The following is a 14,743-nucleotide window of genomic DNA, read 5'->3' on the forward strand; positions in this document are numbered from 1 at the left end:
TGATTTTATAAAATACTATATAATTCTCAAATGAGTTCCCAATTTTGGATATATATATATATATATATATATATATATATATATTTAAAATTACCTTTATTTCTTTGACAATAATTTTTTTGAAATTTTGAATAAATTTATTTTACCATTTTATAACTTTCTAAAAAAAAACTTCTTAAATAAAAATAATATTTAAATATAAAAATTAATATTTTTAATAAAATTTTCATATATTTATTTCTACCAAAAAATAACGATGATGCATTTCCTGAATTTAAGCTTAACAGTAACCATATATGCTTAGGTTGCATCCAATTGGTATCCAAATCCTAAATAGTATATTTCCATGTATACAAATGCCAACATAAAGCTCATTTCTGTATCATGTATGCGAATTTGAATAATACTAACATTAATCGTTCATAGCATTAGAAGACTTTATTTCATACTAGATCTCGCTCTTTGTTCAAATGGGATCTCGATCCGTTACTTCTACCCTCACCGGAATTCGCTCCCTAACCTCCAGAGCTTTGGGCAGTCATCGATCCGATGCTCTCACTCCAGGAGCTCGCGCAGCTCCTGCTCTCGCTTCCGGTCCCGGTAACTATGGTCTACACCAAGAACAATAAGAAACAAAACAAAAATCCAAGTCTTCTTCCCTTTCTCTAAACCCAAATCTCCTTCTTCCTGAACACAGTGAGACTTTTGAAGAGCACAAGAACCAGAGCAGAAAACCCAACCAAAAAATATCTGAAGAAAAATCAATTCCCTTCTTTTCCTCAAAATAGAAGAAAACCCAAAATCTCTTTCATCCGAAAGACAGAAAAAAATGAGAGGTAAACTAGAGAGAAAAAGAGTTAAGAACTAAGAGAGAGAAAGAGACAAACTGTCTATGCAACTTACCCCAATCTCCCTCAATTTCTTTGGGTTAAAATATTTTTAAGAGAGAGAGATTAGGAGAGATTGATTTTTTCTTTTTTTTGCTGTTTTTCTTTATTTTAGAGAGAGAGATTTTTTTTGAGAGAAAGAGAGATTGGATTTTTAAAATGAGAGAGAATAGATTTTTAAAGAGAGAGAAAATAGATTTTTATTGGAGAGAAAAAAGATAATAGGTTTTTAGAGAGAGATTGTATTTTTAGAGAGAGAAAAAATGATTTTAGAGAGAGATTGGATTTTTAGCAATAAAAAGAGATATTGTGTTTTTAGAGAGAGAATGAGTTAGTATTATTATTATTATTATTATTGGCATATTATAAATGAAAAAAGCTTGAGGAGTGAAGAATAAAATTTTTTAAAAAAGGAAAAGAAAGTCCTTATTGGGCCGAGATGGGCCTTATTGGGCCAACTCAAGGCATTTTTGGGCTGCCGGGCTAGTCATGCCCGCTGGACAAAATTTATGCGCCTTTTTTGGGCCAACCTGTTAAAGGCCCATTAGAGGCCCTGTTCATAGTGGCCCGCCTGTTAGATGCCTGGAGCCCGTTAGTAGCCCATTAGCTGGCATCGACATGAAACCGAGCGCGGCGCTGGCCAGTGGCAACCCTATTATTTGGGTGAGATCAACTCCATTTTTTGCTAAACGAGTTAAATTTGTAGATCAATAGAGAGAGTAGGGGTCGCTCAAATTATAGATTTAGAAATACTACAGATATTGATATCCTCTAAATCTACAGGCAGTTCCAGCTATGGAATCCATTTTCTAGATCTTGAAAAGCCTATAAATCTAACTAAAATTCCTAGAGATGCACGTAAACAAAAAATTACAGAAAATAAACTAGAATTAAAGAATTAATTAATTAAAATGAAGTAAAGATATATTACTTACTTTAGAAACTCGAAACTCGGAGTTTTGGGTTCATATCAGGCCACTCTTGTGCCACCATTTCCTTGGACGAATGCCTTGGTTGCTGAAATTGTAGTGATTAGAGTGTGATTTCCTAGATTTGATTTTTTTATGGGTTGAAGAAGGCGACTTACCGAGATGTTAAAGATTTCTAGTTTTTTAGGATTTTTTATAATTTCTTACGAATTTTGGAAATTTTGTTGTATTTTTGGGTATTTTTTCTATACTTTTCTAATTATCTAGGACTTTCTAGGCTATTTTTCTATTTATTTGGGATTTTTTTGGATATCTCTAATTTTCAGGAATTTAAAATCCTGTTATAGTCTATTTATTGGATGAATTTTTCAGGATTTTGAGTGGGTATTTATAGGTTTAAGTGAGGGCTAAAGTTGAAATTATTAAAATTAATCCCCAAGTCCCAATTTGATTAAAAATAAGGCAATTTCCTTAAATTTTTTAAAATTATCCAGTCGAAACCAACCTAAAACCCTAATAAAAATAGGATTCTCGAGAAGGCCATTCGTGTCTAGGCCATCGGATTGCGTGACGCGATGTCTTGCGAGGCCTGTGGGCCACGCATGTGTCCACGAGTCGCGTGACCCACAAAGGCTTTTGCTAGGGGTAATCTGGTCGTTGTGACCAAATAAACCTCCCCTTAAAGTTCTATTTTTTCAATAGTATGTCCGATTTTGATGATTCTAAAGCCATCAGCAAGCTCTCAAGGTTCACTATGGCTTAGGATTGGTTTTGGGACAATTCTATTGTATATAAGTTTATTACAGTTTATTGGGGCTATTGTGGTCTTTAGGACTCAGGTATCGGGTTTCTAAGAATTTCATTAATCAAAATATTTAGGGGGTGGTCTACGTATACTTGCAATAATTCAAACCGTTGGGCTCATAAAATCTTTGCCTCTCTCTTACTTGCAGCACTTATAATCAGGAAATGTATGCTCTAACGCATAATCACACACATCCGTCTCAATTGAGACTACATCCATATTTGTTGTACTATTTGAACTACTATTTCAACACCCACCGATCTGGGTTGAGAACGGCCAACTTGGACAGGGATTTAATTAGGACCGAACCACGTGTAGGAAAGTCTATATCTCCCCGCAGTCTCCCCTAAAACCCCATCTCACACAATTTTTTATATTCTTCGAGTTTATCTGATGTTTTTTTTAGGTGACCTCTAAATTCTCCCATAAACTCCTATTCTTTTAGTTTTTAATAGTTTTTTGGATAGTTGATTAGGACTAGTATGGCCATTTAGTGATCCGATACGGATTTATGGGATGGAGGATCCACCCGACTGATCCAGGCCTTGAAGTACTGGTTTGAGCTATGATACAAAATCATACCAATTATGTCCAATCAATGGTTTGAGGTGTTCCATCACTGTCCAACCTATACCATCCAATTTATTGATTTGCTAGTGATAACCATCCTGGATGATGGTAAATATGAACATGAGCCATACGATATTTGAGTGCGTAAGCGTGTTTGCCCTTAGAAGCATATTGTATAATAATTCCATTTGAGTGTGGTTTGTATAAGGCTATGGCCTTGAACAATTCATATGATATTGAAAGATATTGTTTCAATATTGGAAATCTTTGTGATAGCATGAAATTTTATTTCTTCTTTAACTTTATAAAGCTTTAAAATTAGTATAGATCGAGTAGATCTATGAACACTTGAAAATATTGAAAATTGACTATTCGAAAATGCATTACAAGAAGCATTACTTTCAAGACTTGAAATCAAAATTTTTTCATGGCCATGCTTGAGGTCGAGATGATCAATTTGAAGAATTTTGAGCAATGAAACAACCTTTTCTAATGAAATTTTTGAGGTGCTCCTTAATTTGATTTTTTTAGGGCGTCGCCCTTATATAAACTTTTTCCTTTTGTGAAAGACCTAAGTAGAAGAATTTTTATGCATATACAATATTGGGATAAAGTCGCTAAATGATGACTCTTTAAAAGGTGTGCTTTGCAACTTTAGACAATCAAATTAAAGCGCACCTCCAAGCTTCGTCGTAAAATACAATTTTAACATAAAAAATTCTTAAGATGGCATTAAATGTTTTTATCTGTAGTTATAAAATTTTAAACTCCAAGATAGTTACAATCAAACATATCTATAAATACATGAAAATCTTGAAAATAAACGGTCCAAATAATGTACTACAAGATTTATTTTTTAGGAATTGAAATCAATTTTTTTCCCATATCCAGACATCTCAGCTTTGAGATGTTCAAGTTTGTTGGTTTTTTAAGGTCAAAAAAACGTTTTTCAATGGATTTTTGAGGGGCACCTTAATTTTACAATTTAAGGCGTACGAACTTTTACCTTCTTTAAATGAAACAATATTTGTTTGGGAAAGTGTTCGGTGAGTTGGCAGACTCACACTATTTTTGTGTGGTCTCCCCTACAAAATATATGTCAAAGATGTATTTTTTATCCAAAATTCTAATATTTATTGATCTCAATTTGGAATTTTTTTTTCAAAAAATACAAATACTGTTTTTTGAATTCCTTTATTCACCGTGCATTTTAACTTTTAGTGGATGTAACAGCACGGTAATAGGACGTGGGCTGACTCAAAACCGTGGCTTATTTTTATTTCAAACAATGTAACCGTCTAAAGATTGGCGGACGTTTATACAAGGTTTCGAGTGGTCAAACGTATACCGTCCATGGGAAAAAGATGACGGTGATAAAGGGCGTGCAGGTTCAACAGTCATAAACCAAATGAAGGTCTCTTTCTTCATCACTGTTCATCATTTGTATACACGGTAGAAACCCTGAAGACTATGTAAAACTACTCCTGTTGTATATTGCAATGTACTCGCTATCTTTGAAACCCTAGAAAGTATCAAAACCCTAAAAGCATTCACGCTTGAGGCTTCTCTCTGCAACTCCCGAGCTCGAAATTCTCTCTCTACGTTCACTCTCTCTCTCTAGAACCTTTTATCTCTCTAAAAATCTTTTGCGCAGACATGGGTCGAGTTCGAACCAAGACTGTGAAGAAATCATCGCGCCTTGTGATCGAGCGATACTACTCTCGAATGACCCTGGATTTTCACACCAACAAGAAGATCCTTGAAGAGGTCGCCATTATTCCTTCAAAGCGCCTTCGAAACAAGATCGCAGGCTTCTCAACCCACCTGATGAAGCGTATTCAGAAGGGGCCAGTTCGAGGTATCTCTCTGAAACTCCAAGAAGAGGAAAGAGAGAGGAGAATGGACTATGTACCTGATCAATCCGCCATCAAAACTGACTTTATCGAGGTGGATAAGGAAACTCTAGACATGCTTTCGGCTTTAGGCATGGCTGATTTGCCTGGCGTGGTGAAGCAGGCTGAGCCTGCAGCGACTGGAGGTTGGAACAAACAAGGAGGTGGGTTTCAGGGCCCTTCGGGTGCTAGTGCTCGAAGATATTGAATATTTCTTCTCTTTTAGGTTTGATCTGCAAATTTTTGCTTCCGAATTTGTCTATCTTTGATGTCAGGGACCTCAAAATCAGGATTTTTTTTAATCTTTTTTGTTTTTTTGTCGTTTTTGAAGTTAAGAGATGTTCAAGATTAGGGATTTTCCTCAATTTTGATCTCTTTGAGGTTAACAGATTATAAAATTATGGTTTCTTTGAATTTTTCTCTGGTTTGGTTGATCTTTGATGTTAGCAACTCAAGATTTGGAATGTAGCTTTTTGTGTTATGCTATCTGCAATGATTGAATTAGATAGGTGTTTTGGAATGTAGCTTTTTGAATTATGCTCTCTGCAATGATTGAATTAGATAGGTGTCTTTGATTTGCAGGAGTTATCTCCTTTTTGGGAGGAAATAGCTTCTTGATTCCTTTCCCCCAAGGATGAGGAAATCCTTGCACTTGGATTTTTCCTTTAGATAAACCATTACAAAATGGAAGAAAGTTTATATAATGTTGGGGCCTTAAACAGCTCCTCAAAAATTTACTAGAAGAAGTTGTTTTTGATGTTGAAAACCCTCAAATTGATCTTCTAGACCTCGAAATGTATACATGGAGATTCTGAAAAATAGTGCATCTTGTAATGCATTATCTGATCCATCAATAATCAATATTTCTAATTGTTTGTAGATCTACCCGACCAACACTATTTTTGAAGCTTGTGTTTAGGCATATTTTATTTGAATTGTTGATTGTGTAATGCCTATTTTGAATGGAATTTTCAAAGCATGGGCTCATTGATTTTCTATTTTGAATTGAATTCTATTTTGAATTGAATTTTCAGAGCATGTGCTCATTGATTTTAAGGGGAATGGGATGATCTGGGCCTTATTTGAGGTTTTCATTTTTTTTTGTTAAGCTTGGTTGTGATGGATATAGATTGAACTCTGCACACTTATTTGTCAAATGTAATGAATATTAGAAAGTAATGCCTGTGAATTGATTTGTTTTTCCTATCCAAATACCTTACAAATTTGGAACTCTAATCAAATGATCTCTAGAAAAGATTATCTGTAAATTAAATGGCTCTTGATCATTATCAGAACATAACTAAGGTTTATCATAATCCATAGAGGTCATACACCATCTTGAACTACTCTACTTTGGCTTGCTAAAAATATTGCCACTAGTGGTTTCTAAAAGCTTCATGTAGGAGACATGAGGTTAATTGAATTCTCTCATATATCCATCTTAACTACATTAATATATCTACTAAACTGAGGTACGTATCTAAATAATTTACGTGTCTCAAAATTTTGCTTTTGGAACTACCAAACCTAGGAGTAAATTAGCCAAACGTGGTTCTCTCCATTTGTCATGCAAATAAAAGACTCTCCATAGTTAGCAAGTCTCCGTTTAAAACATGATTTTTTCAAAAAATTTTCCATTTTTTGAAATCGGTTAAGAACTTCAAATTTTTCAAAAGATCTTCAAAAATCACTTTTTTTTAATGGAATTGATATAAATTCATATTTTATTCTTTTTCAACAAAACTTTTCAGAAAGACTTCTTCCCTATAACTATATTTTTTCATTGACTTAATATCATATAATTTGGGTTTAAAGATAAGTACATTATAGTGGGAGTAAATTAAGAATCTTGATTTAACCAAAAATTTTACCTACTTTTCCTTTAAAAAAGTGTACGAAAAAAATACAAGCAATATATTTCCTAAAAAAAAAGTATCAAAACAATAGTATATCTCAAAATAATAGGTAGAGTTAGAAGAGTAATTTTTTTTCCCTTAAAACCTAAAGTATCCTTATAAAGAGCAAGACAAGGATTCAATGATACTAAAGATATAGACAACCAGGAGTACAGTGTGATATTCAAATTTACCTTGCATTTTGTTGCTTTCGTTGTGCAAAGAGAAGTTTGATTAATTTCATAGTTTATTTTTTTATTTTTATTTTATTGGTGTATACAACATAGTATTTTGGATTGATCAGTATTTTACATAATTGAGTCATTGTGTTTTTTTTTAGTTCGATGAAATCCTATATTGGGGTTTATTTATTTATTTATTTCTTTGAACAATACTCTTATACATTGGTTTATAGTTCTTGTTATTAAGTAATGTAGATCTTGACTTCTTGTGTTTACTAGTAATATAGTTATTGTGTTTAGTATTGTTGTTTCATTTTATGCTTCCAATAAATATATGATATGATGTGTGTTGTGTTGTGGTGTGTTGTGTGACTAAGCATTATTGATGGATTTATTGAAAGTTTAGACAAAAAACACGTCAAGTATTATTCTAATGACACTAGGTGAGGCCAGAAAATTATTGTTTAATGGCTTTAATGCATCTATGCAATAATTGAAAATCATAATGCTATATTATGTTATCTTTACATATTTGATAGTTTTAGACCGTTTTTTTTTTTGAGTTAGATCCGAAATATTCACGATTCTATAACTTGCTTTATTTTTTTTTTGGTGATATTTATTACTTTTTGAAATAAATATGATTTGTCAATGTACCATATTATTATCCCCCGACGTGCTAACTATGTATCACTCCAATCACTTTCTATCTATAAAATTTCAATAATGGAAATCTTTGTGATAGCTTCAAAATATATTTTCATCTTTATTTATAAAGTTTAAAGCTTCAAAAATAGTGTAGATCGACAGATTTATGAAACTCGAAAATCTTGAAAATTGACAGTAAAAAAATGCGTTACAAAATACATTATTTTCAAAACTTAAATCCATTTTTTTTCACATGTCCATCCATCTTGATGTCGGGATGATCAGTTTGAGAATATTTGGGCATCAAAACAACTTCTTCTAGTGAAATTTTTGAGGTAGGTTTTAATTTGATTGTTTAGATACTCGGTTTTATATAAACTTTTTTTTTTTTTGATATTGGGATGAATTCAATAGATGAAAATATGTCATAGAAATATTAGTTTGGATTTTGTGCCTAGACATATTTTCAACCACCCGATATCAAATCTAATGATCAAGATGATTGTGACTGTGTATCAAAAGTAAATGGTGTCATTGACATTTCCTTTATTTAAAATCTAAGAGCCATGGGGGGAGGGGTGGGGATATGTGGTCACCCATCGACCACGGTTCTCTCTCTTCCATAAGCTCAAGCTCCTCTCTCTCACCATTTAATCGAAAACAAGTGTTTCTCGCTCTACAGTCGAACCTTAAAAGAAATGAATGTGTGTGTATGGAGAAATTAGGGTAGTGAAAGGGGAGGTTAAATTTAGAGCAAAGGAGGAGGAGAGGAGGTTGCTGAGCGAAGTTTCTCTCCCAAAAAAGTGGTTTTTTCTCTTTCTCCTCATCTCTCTCACTCTCTCTCCCCAAAGTTCCTACTTTCTCTCTCTAGGGTACCTTTGACAGTCTCTAAGAGAGAGGGGAAATTGGTAAAGGAGCTTTTCGCACAGACGGATGGAAGGTAATGTGGCAAAGCAGATTTAAATAGTTGAGAGAGATTGAGTTTGCTTACCTAAAGAGATGGTGGCAATGCGATGGCAAATAAGGTGTTTTTTAACGATCTAGAAGAGCCAAGGAATTTTTTGTTTTTTGTTTTTTTGTTTTTTAACATTAACAAGATACAGAGAAAAATAAGGAGCGTAGAAGATATGGAGCAATACATCCAGAGAAATAGGGGTAATTACCTAATTGGTGTACACCTCCCTTAGCTAAGGAATCCGTTTCCATATTTACTCTACAAAAACAATGGAAAATGTCTGCGCTCTGGGTATGAAGAACACCCCATATCTCATTGAATATTGCAGTCCATCTCCAAAGTATTTTTTGCCTTGCCTTTGCTCCAAGCAATAATATTCACCTAATCTCCTTCTATAATCTTACTTTCCTCAAATCTTGATAGAATTTTAATCCCTTCCGAAGGATTTCTAGCTTTTGCTTCGTGGTAACACCACAAGAACCAGAATAAAAATAAACAATATGAACATTATGGTCTGGGACCAAAGCCAGCTGCATTAGGGTTCCTAAAAGAGCTTCCATTGAAATTCAATTTGTAGGTGTTCATCGTTGGAGCGGACCATACGACACTTATTCTTGATCGAGAAATGGTTAGATTAGCAACTTCAAAAGGATTCAAGATTATTTGACTTTTTGGGATAAATTTGTGATCCTCGAGTGTGGAGAACTAATCTGCTGCCACAACCAAAATATGATATTGTAACATGGAGATTTCCATACTGATCACTTCAAATACCCTTCTTTTTCGTTCCTTGCAAATTCCCAAAAGGAAACTACTCCAAAAGGATCTCCAAAGAACAATGGCTATCTTCGACAGACCAAGCATCATCCAATGGTCCAGTAAAGATTTGGTGTCTCCCAGTATTTGCAAGAACAAGTTTAAGAGATGATGAGCTTAACTCCACAACTCCAAAGAGTAGAGCACTGAAGACCAAAATTCATAATGTTTAATGTTCTAATTCCCTTGCTTCCTTTCCGCACCAGTACATTGACTTTCTCCCAACAAACAAAGTGCAATTTTTTAATCCTATCAACACCCCTATAGGAACTTCCTCATAAGTCCTTCCAAGCACATCAAAATTTGTTTAAACATATGGAAAAGAAACATGTAGTACACTAGTAAGTTGGACAAAGTGCCTCACACCTAGATTAAGCTGTGGTGGGATTTAGAGTTATTCCGCCACATGTTATTTCGGCTTTGGATAAGGATGTTTCGTTGGAGGAATTAAAAAAGGCCGTTTTCGCTTTATCTGGCAATAAGGCACCTAGGCCGGATGGATTCCCTCTAATCCTTTTTCATAAGTTCTGGAGTTTGATTAGTTCGGAACTTTTGGAAATGATCAGGGGATTCTTAAGGAGAGCGCAGCTATTCAAGGGTGTGAATTCTACACTTATTGCTCTAATCCCAAAGAAATATGTGATTGCTACATTGGGGGATATTAGACCTATTAGCCTTTTTACGAAACTTTACAAAATTGTAGCTAAGGTCTTGGCTGAGAGACTTAAGGAGATCTTATTTGTAGTCATTTCTGGCCCCCAATTGCCTTCTATTAAGGACAATTTGATCTCTAACAGTGGCTTGGTAGCACAAGAATGCATCCACTCTAAGATACTTGAGCGCACTCTTGGAGTGGTTATTAAATTAAATATAGAAAAGGCTTATGATAGAGTGAAGTGGCATGTTTTATTATAAATAATGAGAAATATGAGATTCAGTGACAAATGGAGACAGTGGATTCTGGGTTGCCTGTCCTTGGTCCACTTCTCAATACTGTATAAAGGGAGTTCTTTGGGGTTTTTTATGGCTACTTTTGGATTGCTTCAAGGAGATCCTATTTCAGTTACCTAATGAAGGCCCTGGTGTTTCCTATCTACAATATGCAGATGAAACCATGTTGTTTTGTGGAGCACAGAGGCCTCAAGTATCTAATATTGCTATTTTTCTGAAGTGTTGTGAAGTGGCTTTTGGCTTAAAGGTTAACTTTGAAAAAACAAATATGGTGGGCCTTAATTGCCTTGATGAGGAAGTCTCCTTTTTGGCACAGGTGTTTGGTTGCAAGGTTGATAATTTCCCTATTATCTACTTGGGAATGTCATTATCAGATGGTAGGCTCTCCATTGCAGTTTGGGACAAAATAATACAGCATATTCAAGTTAAGTTAGATCTCTGGAAATTTAAATATTTATCTTTTGGGGGCAAGATTATGCTTATTAAAGCGTGCTTGTCAAACTTGCCCATCTACCAAATGTCTATTGTCCAGATCCTTACATTGGTGGCCAAGAAGATTGAGACCATGATGAGGAACTTTCTATAGGGATCTTCAATGGATAAGAAAAAGTTTCACCTTCTGCATTGGGATATGGTATATACACCAAAGAAAGAAGGGGGCCTTGGCATTAGAAAGATTAAATTGGTAAATCATGCTCTACTTTTGGAGAAGTTGGACTCTTAAAAGTCATCTTTGGTATAAAGTGGTTGCTTCAAAGTATGGTACTAATAGGTATGGATTGTGGGTGGGGACCATGAGGGGAGCTTCAAGCATGTTGGTATGTTGGAAGGCTATTCAATTGTGTAAAGGATTCATTCATAGAGATATAAGGTGGTGTGTGGGTAGTGGCAGAAATATTTCCTTTTGGCATCACAAATAGGTTGGGGACTGTCCACTTAAATTACTTTTCTCACTAGTTTTGCAAAGATGGTAAATCAAGAAGCAAATATCTCTGATTACTATGTTCGCAGGGGTGGTCATATTGTCTGGAATATCAATCTACCCTATAATAGAATTACTGATTTGCTTTTCTCTCAATTATCTAACCTTCTCAAGCTTTTGGAAGACGTTTGTATTCCTCAGAATGTTGTTGATGAAGTTGTATGGGAACTTGACAAGAATGAGATTTATTCCTTAAAATCCATGTATAATCTGCTTTTCCATGATAGGGTTAGATGGTCCATGCATGTTCTTGCTAGGTCGTGGAAGTGGCCTCTACCTCTTAAAATACAAGGATTTTTGTGGCTGGCGCCCCAAGATAAAGTGCTTACTATTGATAATCTTATAAAGCGAGGGAAGATTTTACCCAATAATTGGCTTTTGTGTAAGGAGGATGGGGAGTCCGGTGATCATTTCTTCCTTCAATGCCCTTTTGCTAATAAGATATGGAGATGGTTTTTTGAGAAGTTGGGGGTTGCACTTGTAATGCCTCTTTCGGTGGTGAGGAGCTTTCCGTTACTCTTCCAAAGATTGCGGCTATTGCGTGGCAAATTTCAAGAGGAGTCATCCTTTGGGAAATCTGGAAAGAGAGAAGTAGGAGAGTTTTTGAAGGAGTTTCATTACCTTTTGGAAAAGTGTTAAATAGAATATTGCACTCAATATGGCTTTTTCTTTCAGTCCCTCATGGGGGGAAGGATATCTTTGAAGTGAATGTTAAAAGAAATTTAAATAGCATTTCCCAATTGGGTTTCTTTAAATGTAGGCTGAAAGATAAATGGATGACTCCACCACCTGGGGTGTACAAACTTAATTTTGATCGCAGCTCGATAGGCAACCCGGGTGCATCTGGTTTTGGAGGGGTGATAGGAGATTGGGCTAGAAATGTGGCTCTTTCGTATGCGGGTCCATTTGGGGTGCGGACTGCTAAATATGCTGAACTCTTTGCCCTTCTTTTTGGGCTGCGGGTTATATGGAGATGAAGTTGGGGCATGATTTCATCACAGAGGGAGAATCCCTTAATGTGATTATGTGGTGCAAAGAGGAACAATTGCTTCCAAGGGAGTTCAAACCTAAGCTGTTGTAGATCTTGGATCTCTCCTCCTCCCTTTCGGTCTCTTTTGTTCATATTTATAGGGAGGCAAATGTATTGGCAGATTTTCTTGCCAAAGGTGGTACTTCCCTTTCTGATGTATCCATTTGGGACTTTGTAATTTCATTCTAGAGTAATAAAATTTTTTAACCCTCTATCAGAAAAAAAAAAAAAAGTTGGTGTATTTAATTAAAGGATATCTACCTCCTAATGAAGGGATATTTTATTTCCATAAATCCAACTTTTTATGAAACATTTCTACAAGTTGGTCCCATATTGATCTTGGGGGATTGGAATCCACTAACGGAATGCCCAAATACTTGAAAGCTAGTCCTTCAACACCACACCCAAACAAACCAACCAAACTCTCAGCAATTATTTCTTGGCATCCAATCCCAATCAACTTTGTCTTGTTAAGACTCGTTTTGAGACCAGTTACGAACTCAACACAATTTAAAAATATCTACAAATTTTTAACCTCCTCATATGGATCACAAAAGATGATTGTATCATCTGCATATTGCAAATGAGAGACCATCAAGCCATTACTACTAATCTTTACTCCTGATATTATTCCCTTACTGACCACTCTCCTAAACATCACACTAAAACTTTAAGCAACTAGCGTATATAAAAGAGACGAAAGTGGTCACCTTATCATAACCCTTTGGAGGCCTTAAAAAAACTAGCATCTTTACCATTGACCAACATAGAGAAGGGGGTAGAAGTTAAATATCCTTGGATCCACAATCTCCATCTAGATCTAAAATCCATCCCTCCCTAATGTTATGCAGAACCTTCCAGTCAACTTTGTCGTAAGCTTTCTCAAAGTTGAGCATGCAGATTAAACCAGCTTTATATTCTTTTATTCTTGAATTGATGCATTCCTAGGCTACCAATTTGCTATCCATAATCTATCTTTCAAAAACGCAGATTATGTACCTTTAACCACCAAATGAATTACTTGATGTAATTTGTTAGCAGCTATAATGTTATACAAGTTCGCCAACAGATTTGTAGGATGAATATCCTTAACCTCCTCAACCATTGATTTTTTTGGTATTAGTATAATGAATGTGGAGTTCATTGCCATATTGATCCTACCTCTCCAATAGAACTCTTCAATTAATTGGAATAAATTATCATTCAGTGGTTCCTAGCAAGTTTGAAAGAAAGCCAATGGATATCCATTTGGCCTAGGAGCCTTATCTCTTTCTAATTCAAATACTACCTCTTTAATTTCCTTCATTTCAAATCTCCTTTCTAACTATTTTGCTTCTTCTAGGGGTAATTTTGTAAAAGAAACTTTGTCTAAGATCAAATTCAATGTATTAGCAGTAGTGAAGACCTACATGAAATGCTCTTTCAAGGCATATTCTATCTCCAAGTTATTATTACAATCTACCGCTTGGATTTTTACAGTATGAATAGAATTGTCTCTCCTTCGAGCATTAGCTATAGCATAAAAGAAATTTATGTTTCGATCACCTTCTTTCAACTATTTGACCATTGACATTTGTCTCCAATGAATCTTCTCCAATCTTAACAGATCCTTTTAAGAAGCAATACAATTGCTTTTTTCTTTGATTTGTTCTTGAGATAATGGTCCTCCCATAAATAGAATGTTGTCAAACTCTTCAATCTGTCTTTTAGTAACAACAATTTTAGGGTGTAAATTACCCCATCAATCCTTTCTCCATGAAATGATTTTATCTTTAAGTAGCTTAAGTTCTTTACATAATTGAAACCCTTTCTAACCTTCCACCTTAGTATTTATCTAGAAATCATGCACTAATTCCAAAAGAGATATATCAAAAAGCAACTCTTCAATCTGTCTTTTAATAACAACAATTTTAGTGTGTAAATTAACCCAGCAATCTCTTCTCCAGGAAATAATTTTATCTTTAAGCAGCTTAAGTTTTTTACATATCTGAAACCCTTAATTTTATTTTTAAGTAGCTTAAGTTCTTTACATAGCGGAAACCCTTTCCAACCGTCCACCTTAGTATTTATCCAGAAATCTTCCAGTCCAAAAAAGATTTATCAAAAGGCTAAGTGAGTTCAAATCTGAAGGCAAAGGCCCAAAAGAAAACCATCCGTATTAAAAAGAAGAAGAATATGATCGGAAGCCACTTTTAGAAGAG

General features: G+C 34.8%; 2 protein-coding genes across 2 annotated transcripts; both read left to right on the forward strand.

Annotated features, from left to right (window-relative positions):
• Positions 1–4,397: 4,397 nt before the first annotated feature.
• Positions 4,398–5,497, forward strand: LOC18444505 (small ribosomal subunit protein eS17). The gene has a single exon (XM_006854673.4). It carries the CDS (start codon positions 4,848–4,850, stop codon positions 5,289–5,291), a length of 444 nt encoding a protein of 147 aa, XP_006854735.1. The 5' UTR covers positions 4,398–4,847; the 3' UTR covers positions 5,292–5,497.
• Positions 5,498–10,137: 4,640 nt separating this feature from the next.
• On the forward strand, positions 10,138–11,116 carry LOC105421450 (uncharacterized). The gene is made up of 2 exons (XM_011628888.1): positions 10,138–10,434; positions 10,628–11,116. Exons 1-2 carry the CDS (start codon positions 10,138–10,140, stop codon positions 11,114–11,116), a joined length of 786 nt encoding a protein of 261 aa, XP_011627190.1.
• Positions 11,117–14,743: the final 3,627 nt, after the last annotated feature.

The sequence above is a fragment of the Amborella trichopoda genome, chromosome 11 (genome assembly GCF_054954075.1).
Source record: "Amborella trichopoda isolate Santa Cruz 75 chromosome 11, AtrichopodaSantaCruz75HAP2 v2.0, whole genome shotgun sequence".
Classification (NCBI taxonomy): Eukaryota; Viridiplantae; Streptophyta; class Magnoliopsida; order Amborellales; family Amborellaceae; genus Amborella; species Amborella trichopoda.